The sequence below is a fragment of the Arachis duranensis genome, chromosome 4, assembly GCF_000817695.3.
Source record: "Arachis duranensis cultivar V14167 chromosome 4, aradu.V14167.gnm2.J7QH, whole genome shotgun sequence".
Taxonomy (NCBI): domain Eukaryota; kingdom Viridiplantae; phylum Streptophyta; class Magnoliopsida; order Fabales; family Fabaceae; genus Arachis; species Arachis duranensis.
In genome coordinates this window covers 35,731,589-35,742,086 of record NC_029775.3, presented here as the reverse complement: position 1 = coordinate 35,742,086, position 10,498 = coordinate 35,731,589, and the positions used below count along the sequence as shown (strand labels likewise).

The 10,498-nt window shown below is 33.7% G+C and overlaps 1 protein-coding gene across 2 annotated transcripts; it reads right to left on the bottom strand.

Moving 5' to 3' along the window:
* Window positions 1-6,045: 6,045 nt before the first annotated feature.
* LOC107484134 (succinate dehydrogenase subunit 6, mitochondrial) lies at window positions 6,046-8,676 on the bottom strand. 2 transcript variants are annotated; one of them, XM_016104753.3, is made up of 4 exons: window positions 8,528-8,676; window positions 7,893-8,076; window positions 6,567-6,669; window positions 6,046-6,377 (listed from the first exon to the last, which is right to left on the bottom strand). In XM_016104753.3, the coding sequence occupies exons 2-4, from the start codon at window positions 8,049-8,051 to the stop codon at window positions 6,232-6,234; spliced, it is 408 nt and encodes a 135-aa protein (XP_015960239.1). In that variant the 5' UTR covers window positions 8,052-8,076; window positions 8,528-8,676; the 3' UTR covers window positions 6,046-6,231. The 2 variants fall into 2 exon arrangements, with proteins under 2 accessions (XP_015960239.1, XP_015960238.1); XM_016104752.3 differs by lacking the exon at window positions 8,528-8,676 and adding an exon at window positions 8,201-8,256.
* Between the last annotated feature and the right edge of the window lie 1,822 nt (window positions 8,677-10,498).

The window sequence follows — 10,498 nt, the reverse complement described above, 5'->3', positions numbered from 1 at the left end:
TAAACCTAGGTTACTAGTTTAGTATTTAAACAACTTTTAGAGATTTATTTTGTATCTCATGACATTTTTAGATCTGAATTTTGTACTCTTTGATGGCATGAGTCTCTAAACTCCATTGTTGGGGGTGAGGAGCTTTGCAGCGTCTCGATGAATTAATGCAATTATTTCTGTTTTCCATTCAAACACACTTGTTCCTATCTAAGATGTTCATTCGCGCTTCACTATGAAGAAGGTGATGATCCGTGACACTCATCACCTTCCTCAATCCACGAATGTGTGACTGACAACCACCTCCGTTCTACATTAGATTGAATGAGTATCTCTTAGATTCCTTAATCAGAATCTTCGTGGTATAAGCTAGAATTCATTGGCAGCATCCTTGAGAATCCGGAAGGTCTAAACCTTGCTTGTGGTATTCTGAGTAAGATTCAAGGATTTGATGATTGTGAGGAGCTTCAAACTCGTGATTTTTGGGCGTGATGACAAACGCAAAAGAATCAATGGATTCTATTCCGACATGATCGAGAACCGACAGATGATTTGCCGTGCTGTGACAGAGCATTTGGACCATTTTCACTGAGAGGATGGGAAATAGACATTGACAACGGCAATGCCCTACATACAGCTTGCCATGGAAGGAGCCTTGCATTTATGAAAGTGAGAAAGCATTATGTTGCAGGAATTCAGAGGACATAGCATCTCCAAAACTCCAACATATTCTCCATTACTGCATTATAAGTATTTATTTCATGCTCTTTTACTTTTTACAATTAAAACTAAAAATTATTATTGATATTATATCCTGACTAAGAATAATAAGATAATCATAGCTTGCTTCAAGCCAACAATCTCCGTGGGATTCGACCCTTACTCACGTAAGGTATTACTTGGACGACCCAGTGCACTTGATGGTTAGTTGTGTGAAGCTGTGAGAAATAGTCCATTAATATTGGCATACACAATTTCGTGCACCACGTAGCCACTGAGCTTGAATTGTGATTTCTTCATTATGTGCCAGATGCACCATCGGTGGACAGTATCAGGTAGGACCTTCCTAATAGTACCAGCCATCGCCTTGCACTGGTCAGTGATAATCCCCCTTGGCGCAGTCCCGACGCATCTCACCCATTGCATGAACACCCACTCAAAACTAGGGATCTCCTCGCTCCCAAGTAAAGCATAGTCAAGAAGAGTAGACTTTCCATGGTGGTTTACACCGACAAAGGATGCAAACGGCAGACATGTTTGTGAAAAGAGCAAAAATAAATGTGAGGCAACAAGACAAATTTAACAAATAACTGCTCTTGCAACTCACCAATAAGTATATAGACATGTTTCTTCTGTAAGTGGTGTCAAACGACACCACATCTCTGTAACATTGATACGAAGCCCTACACCTTGCATTTACCCATAGTGCGCTCTTAAATTTATTAGCATCGTCAACATCTATGGCATAAAAGAAGTTGGGATTGATCTCCTTCATTCGAACAAAATAATTCATCATCCCCTGGAAGTCCTCATTGTTATCGGAGCATCAGAGATTGCATGTGATATAGTTTCTGACATCCTTTTCTAAAAAATCCAGGTTTGAGGACCCACCAACCTCGTTTGCCAGTGCTAGATACGTCTTGTTAGGTCTTATTCCAGCCTTGTCGTTATCCGTAATGACACACTTAGCATGAATGGTCACCTTCCGGTACTCATGATAGTGGACAGCTTTCTTAGTCGAACAGGGGTGAGAATGCCTCAATTCTAATCTAGACACAACCCAACTTTCCTTCTCCTTATCCATCACAACATACATCCTTGCTCTGCATCTCGTGGTTGTAATTCTGTTTGCTCGAGTTGCTGCGTTCACCCTAAACTCTCGATAACTTCTCGCGTGCAGTAAATAGATTGATTAACTGGTATCTTTGATTTCTTCCGCGTCTTGTCAAAATTCATGTTCCTGATTTTAGTAACGAACCCAACTTTCTTTGCATAGTTTGCATAAAATTGCTGTGCGAGAGGCAACGAACCAAAACTCATTTCTATGACTGGAATTTTCTCTTCACCGACGCCACTATGATCCGACAACTGTAACGTCAATACACAAAATTAGATACAAATTAAAACTAGCCCTAACACAGTATGTATTTAATACCAATTCTTAGCATACTTTAATAATATCTCAAATAAAATATTTAACTGTACCCAAATTTTCCAAAAAAATGAGCTTTTTGAATTTTAAAAAATATCTATATTATACAGATTTGTCTCACTATAAATACTCACTAAAACTTTAGCCCAATCCAATATATTGAATGTTCGATTGGTTTGAATTTATATGGTTAACGAGTTGATCACATAAGGAACCAATATATTTGATAGGTTCACAAATCACAAAACACCTTTATATAGTAACTTGCGAAAATTTTCAGTAAAATCCTATGATTATAAATATAGAAATGATATTTGAACTTTAGAGAAGTGTACAATCATCACTCTATTTTTGTTTTTCTTTTATATCATTAAATGGTCTGATACCACTTCAAGATTCATATAGCACTCACTAATATAGTTATACTATATTGAAAGCATATACCGAATTGATGTAAACTACCCTAAAAAAGTAGATGAAAAGTAAAATTAAAGCATATTCTCATCAAAATCTTGCAAAGGCATAAATACTACAAAAAAGAGCACATATTCTTTCTTAGTCAATAATACAAAATTAACACAGTGAAAGACGTAATGTGACTTAAAAAATATCTAATTAGCATGAATTAGAAACATTCACATAGCACATTCAAACCTCGTGTCCGTAATCCAACTCATCCTTTCTAGTCACAACGATGTCGGTTATTTCGTCGACCATCAATTAAAGACACCGGAAAAAATCATTATCAAGTTAAGATCCTTCCTTACTATATAATGAATGAGTCCAATAAAAACCATAAAAAAATATTGCAAAACAAATCTGGGATTCAATCAGACTTTAATGATGGCAATTTTTATGATTCGAACATGCTAGGTAAGTATTTAATAGCAATTTTAAGCATACTTTGCTCAACTAAATATATCACTGTGCCAGAATTTTTCAAATGAATATACTTTTTGAATTGAAAAAACATCTAATTAGTATGAATAATAAACATTCAAATAACACATTGTTATAAAATTTCTTACAACGAAGGAGAAGCTTATACAACATACCTTTGACCCTTCTTGTTTTTGAATAACTACTTCACCCACACTGAATTGTTCATCGCCTTGTGTTGGATTGATCAATGTACTAATCGATCCGCCTTCCGGGGTTGAAAACGCCATGGAATAAGCTCTCTTTCGGAAGTGTTGTACCGCACCCTTCTCTTGGATGGTCCGTTGGAGGAGGTTGGCGTCGCTAATGTAATCAAGAGCGAACCAATCACCGTAACCGCCGAGAGGGAGATAGGATGAATAATCGGAAGCGTATACTTCACTTGAGAATGAAGCGGTGCTTGGATGGACCAATGGATGAGGTCGGCGCCGTCAATGATCTGTAGAGAGAACCATGCACTGCACCAAAGGGAAAAGGAAGTTTGAATCGGGCTTGATTTTCTGCCTCCATGATCCCAGGAGCAATTTTTGAAACATATTAGTCAAAATGTGATTTTAATTAAACAGCAATTAATAATAAATTTTGTAAATTAAAAAAAATTAAATTAATTAAGATTGAAATCTAAATTAATGTGATTTTGTTTATTTTTTGGTTGGTCACCTCTTGATTCCATATACTTTTTCAATTAATTTAATATTTTTAGACATAATATTTCTGTCCATATCTTTTTTGGCAAACACAATTTTATATTTTTTTTATCTCAACAATTTAAGTTAGCAATTATAATTTGTATTTCTAGTACCTTCTAACAAGTTGCTAACAATACTATCAAATTTTAGACGTGACTGCAGACTTAACTCATGTAATAAAAACCTTTGGTAAAATTATTTCTAAAAATAAAAAATGTAACAGTTTAATATTTATAACTATATTCATTTTAATTTTAATTTAAGAAAAGTTACATAAATAAAATAAATTACAATCTATATTACACGTTTGTCCTTAATCGAACATTTTCTATATATTTGTCCTTATTAATTTATTTAATATTCATTAATTATTATAATAATTAATAAATATTAAATAAGATAAATTTAGATTGATTTTTTTTTGTCAACTTAGCATTATCAAAATAAAAAAACTCCCACAATTTAGTCGGAGAAAAATAGCATACTAAAACCTGCATGTGTCCAAGCATTCAATATGATTTAGCCTACACACCAACCAAAACCGAAATGCTCCCAACAATTTAACATAGAACACGTCAAATCTTATAAAAATCCAAGTCCTCATCACGATTTAGAGTTTAAAAATGTGAACCCTACTAAATTACCTGATAGAGTTTTAATAGGGTCCGACGACCAAAAAGAGTTTTAATAGGGTTTAGAAAAATGCCCAAGAACATTAAATATTTATAACTAAAATTTAAGACGTGACGAATCTAAAAAAATTTATGAGTGGGGTAAAATATACATAATATGATAATAATTTTTATAAGAGTATATATTTATTTTGGTCTTTAAAAAATTTTAAATCACACTTTAGTTCTCAATTAAAATTAATTACTCGATTGGTTTTTAACAATTAATTCCGTCAGTCACTTGTCTCCGCCAACTCTAAAAGAAGACAAAATAGTCACTGACAACTCTAACATGGGACAAAATGATCCCTAACAATTCTACCAAAGGACAAAATGGACCACACACTTCCTAAATCTTTGTGACTGGTACATTTACCTCCTCTGCACTTCACCCACCAGAAGCATCCACTCCTCCGTCTTCGATAACATCACCTCTAACCCCGACAACATCCACGACATCCCAATGGCACGCCTTTCTCCATTCTCCGTCGAGCAATATAGATTGTTGAACATTAGGACATCATGAGAAGATTTTCTTTCGACATCATATGCAAATTCTCATTTGAAATATACACTGAGTGCTTCATTCCGTCTTTCCCGGAATCCAAGTTGGTAGACACCTTCGACCTCGCATCCAAGCTATCAGTACAATGAACAATGTCGCTGTTGCTACTAAACATTGGTTCGGAGAAAAAGTTGAAAGAAGCGATCGGAATGATGGACAATTTTATTTATAATATATTTAATTTGTTATACATTGTTATATTATTCGTATATTATTATTATTATTTAATAAATATTTTATGTTTAAAATAAAATTTATTTATTTATTTTTAATAATCTATAATTTTACTTCTATAATATTATTATTAGTTTTTTAAGATATTATTAAAATTTGTTATGTTATTATTGATTTTTAAAATTTAATATTGAGACTTGTTATGTATATTTAATTTTGTTAATTTACAAAACCGCAAATGCAATAGAATCCAAACCGCTTGAAATTAAATCGAATTCCTTAACAAAAAATCATCCAATCCAAAACCACACCGCAAGTAAAATTAGTGTTCGGATGAGCTTTTAACTCAAAACCAATCCAAACCGCACCGCGAACATCCCTATCCGACACCATCCCCGCCAACCCACCCCTTGCTCCTCGGCACCTTCGAAGCAGACCACTTGCTTGGCCATATCATCTCTTACTGCCATGATGGCGACCTCAACGTCCTCTGCCAGACTGCCACTGCCAAATCGACCACCTCTTCTCCCTAGTGGTCATCCGCTTCTACGTTACCAAGATCCTTTGCGCTCTCGAGCATCTTCACTCCATCAGCATCACCTACGACAACCTGAAGCCTGAAAACGTCCTCGCCCAACAAATCAACCATGTCATCCTAACTGATTTCAACCGTCCCTGCCACCTGTCGCATTCTGCCCTTCGTCAACACATTTCTACATGTGTAGAAATTTGTATCAATCTACACCAGAGTGCTCGCCAAAATTTAATATGCCAACTGCTATCGTCTATTGGTTTCTAGACAAACTATTAAAAAGACCAGACAGATCTGATGATAATGCAAATAACTAAGAATAGAATAGGGCGGAATTGGCACTTAAAGTCGCAATTTGCTTTATGGTGATGCATCAAACTAGTTGAAAAGCTTGACCTATGTCACAAAGAAGCATTTATTCAATTAACATAAATTTGCACAGCAAACACTGAGATTAAACTCCCTGAAAGGAGAACAGAAGTTGCACTCTGACACACCAGCAGCTAATAGATCTAATAGCCTCATTCGCTCTTATTTTTCCACCACTCCAAAAACTTAGCCTCTGCAGCCAGTGTATCTAACCTGTAGAGTTGAAGTGCATGATTTGCAATTTCATGCCCAAACGTCCACCCAAATACACCTCCAGCTAGAAAAGAAAGTGCAGCACCTGTGCAACACAATCAGGAAAATAAAAGTAAAATATTATAAAAATAATTTAGACTCATCCAAGACAAGTATCTAAACAAGCGAGGATGATGACAGCTTTGCTTACAATAAGATGATCAAATTAAGATCAATCAAAAGCATAGTATGTTATAGAAAAAATGTTTCAATGCTATGAAAAGTAAGGGATTACCATGCAAACTTCTGGAATATTTCCATGCGTAGCCTGCAGTGAATGCTGCTCCCAAAGCACTTCCAGTGATGCCAAATTGTACTGCATCTCTAGCACTTTTCAACTGAGATGGAAAAAAGAAAAACACTCTGGTGCTTCAGATGACAGCTAACGGAGGTAAAAGCATAAGACCGACTATATATTTCAGCCCATGAATTATCGAACACAGAAAGACAATTTAGTAAACTATATCGTAGAATTCGACAACCATAAAGAATTATTGTGAAAAAAGGGGTGGGAGATCAGCAACTATGATTTCATGTTATTGGCTATCTACTAAGAAACTAAGCTTTGACATGAGCCACTTAGCATTACACAATGTTCTTTTTCCTCTTCTTGGAAGAGCAAAAGGACATTTCAACAGGATCAACAATCATCTTTGGCATTGGAAACAGGTTCAGTTCTTTGGTTCACTTGGATCATAGAAAAAATGATCACCCTTAGATTAAGGTCTCTTCTATACTATGTGATGACAACAATGCTGTTTAGAGTTAATGATTAATGATGGAAAAGGAGGCCAACATAAACATATGTGCAAGAGAGAAAACATTTGGAAAAAAATAATTCAAGTACAACTGAATATCAAATAAACTATAAATAGAGCTTCCCAAAAGATGGTGTGACGCAAACGTGAAAGAAGTGTCATACAACATGCTAATACAAAGAAGAGACAACGTGAATATTCTAATTTTAATTCAACAAACATAGAAACGGATTCTTATTGAATACTAAGAGTTGCCTGAAGGAAAAGAAAGAACCAGTTTTCCACAAGATACTCACCAACTCACCATAGCATCTAATAATTGACACAGAAGGAAACATGACATATCTGAATTTCCAATAATTTACAATACATTAATTACAGTAATATGAACTGAAAAATTAATAAGCTTGTTTGGTAACTGTTTCAGGTTAAACAATAGGAGACAAACTTATTTGGACAACGAAATAAAGACAGAAACAAGCAACATTTCTCTGTGTCTGACAATTTGCGTGATTTTCTAACCATCCAAAAACTAAGGACAAGGAATAGGGATCTAACTTTTCTATCTTGTCACCATATTTCCTGTCATGATACACTTGCCAAACACAACTTAATGTTCTTTGAGTTCAAAATTAACCAAGAAAACAGGGAGTTTTTTTCTTCCAATTGAAAAGTATATCGACTTGGGTCCTCTAAAGATATGCACAATATCACATTGCCCCATCAATCAAAGCAGAAAACATCAAAACCAAAACAAAATCAAATTACATATATACGGATAAATAAAGTGATAGAATCATTACAGCAGGTCCATGAACAGGATCCAAAGCAATGAACTGATGAACATCAGAATCAGTCCAAGGATGGAGTGGCCTATCGCGTTGGATAGCGTTGGAATAGTTGCTAAGGAAGGAGAACCTCTCCGACCAAAATTCCTTGTAGCTATCCCAGAAAGATGCCATCACCCCCAATTTCTCTTGTTTCCCTCTGCAATTACAAGTAACCAATCAAATCCAATGGTTCAGTCAATTCTATAACAAAAATATTTGCACTTAATCAAGTATTGAAAATAATCATAAGCAGCAAAAAAAAAAAAAAGAGAGAGAAAAACCGGTATTCACAGTTTAACCAAAGTTGATGCAAACTACTCATTGTAATATTTCGTTGTTACATCCATGCCTCTTTATTTTCAGGTGTAGAGGATAGAAATGAAGCAGGAATCCAAGTAATAGCGTGGACACACAAATTGATAATGATTTCAACAAAATCGATGACTGTGAATCCGACTTATGATAATAATAATAATAAAGAAATGAAATGTGGTGAAGGCATTTAATCCAATTACGGAATCAATTCAGAATCATGAGTTGATAAATCAGAGCTTGAATCAAAGAAAAGCGAATACAGGTGAATACGGAGAAGAACAGAAGAGTGTTACCGAAGCGTAGCAGGAGCGAAAGTAACGCTGACAAAGGTGAATGGTGATTGGGACAGTCGTTTTCTTCAGCTTGGGTCGTGTGCTACTGTTTAGGTTTTGTAAATGGAATCCCAGACGCAGATCCATTCATTGCGTCTTGTACTTTTTTTTTTACGAAAAATATAGGTACCAATATATTATCCGCCAACTTCTACTAACTCTTATTTATATTTGTGTTTTTTGGAAGTGTATTCATAGATGTGTCTAATAATTAATATATTTTAAATACATATATAAAGAGACACATCTAAAAAATATATTTATAAAAACACATCTATTAAACACAGTTATAAAAAATATATTTTTATTAGACACATCTATGAACACACTTCCATAAAACACAATTATAAATAAGAGTTAGCAGAAGTTGGCAGATATGTTATTGGTAATGTAGCAAAACCGTTTTTTGTAATAAAGATCTAAGTGACATTTTTTAAAAGAAAATTCAACTTATTTCCGAAGAATGTTGATCGAAATATATTATTTTTTATGTTTTTGTTTTTAACAAATTTTTATTTCGTAAACAAATCAGTTTTTATATCAAATTGTCTAATAAAATAAAAATATAAAAAATGTTTCCATAATTAAAATTTATTGAAAATTAAAATATTGGTTATAATTTTTTGAGATTGATTTAGAGGACTGATCTAATAAAAATCAATTCTAACACAAAAATTTGTGTAATGCCTTAATATAAATATGAGATGGAACATATAAATTTTGTCGAAGTAAAAGAATAGACAGATGACAATCCTTGCTTCATGTGTTAAAAGGCAAGTGTTTTAGTTTTATACTTTTGAAAACGTTTCAGGTACGCCTGTGTATTTTATTGGCGTTTCAGTTCTCCGCTTGTTATTTTTTGTGTGGGAGAGAAGTGAGTGTATCTCATAATGGTGGGAGAAGAGATGAGTTTTTCATTGTTATGGTGTGAACTCCGATTTGTTTCATTTTTTAAATCAACAATCACAAATCGGATGGTCCGATTTGTGTTTTTGAAAATAAAAAAAAATTTAATGTTGAAATCGGACCGTCCGATTTCTATTTTAAAAAATAAAAAAAAATAAAAATGCAAAACGGACCATGCGATTTGTAGCTTTTTTTTTATCAAACAAATCGGACCCTCCGATTTGTACTTTACTTTTTTTTTCAAACAAATCGGACCGTCCGATTTGAATAAAATACCATATAAAAAAAAAACACCTAATCTTCCCATAACAATGTATTACACATATATTTATACAATATAAAAAAAAATTAGCCTCAGTTCTCCAGTGTTTTTTTGTATTGAGATTTATTGTTAAATATTCAAATGGTTTAGATTCTAGGTAAGGTGACTGTTCTGAATATTAAGGCAGGAGGGTGTATGTTGCACTTTTCACCGGCTAGGACTTTGCGGAGTAAGGTTATGTAAAAATACCCATTATGGATAACATTGAAAAAAGAAGGGGCATAGCACAATTGCTTCGAGCGGAGTTGAATGAAGAGAGGGGGAGCCAATCCGATTCAATGGGCAATCTGTAAAGTTTTGGGTGGAAACCATGGGAAATGGGCTAGTTAATTATGTCCATGAGTATGGGAAAACAAAATTTATCTATATGAATGAAGACGAAAAATAAAACTTATGTCCATGAATGAAATTTAGTTCATCTAAGTTTTGGCTTAAGAGTTTTTTTTTTTAAATGATTCAATTTGGGTTAGGTAACTTAGGTGGTTATAATTTTTTTTTTTTTTTGAAGTTGATGGAGGTGAACTGAGAATTTATTTAAAATGCCAATTAAAAGAAGAGTAAGTACATATGAAAAAACACAATTAAAGAATATTGTTTCTGTTATTGTGGGTGAATATATTTAAGTAGAGTTTGATGTATAATCTAAAAAAAATTCTAAAAGACAATTAAAAAGATTTAATTATTAAAAAGGATATTTAATTAAT

Excerpts from the sequence above, each read along its gene's own strand:
- LOC107484134 (XM_016104752.3), bottom strand. The coding sequence starts at position 8,241 with ATGAGTAGTTTGCATCAACTTTGGTTAAACTGTGAATACCG. Across the intron at positions 6,670-7,892 it reads ATCCTGTTCATGGACCTGCT|TTGAAAAGTGCTAGAGATGC; the intron begins GTAATGATTCTA and ends TTTCCATCTCAG. Across the intron at positions 6,378-6,566 it reads ATATTCCAGAAGTTTGCATG|GTGCTGCACTTTCTTTTCTA; the intron begins GTAATCCCTTAC and ends TGTGTTGCACAG.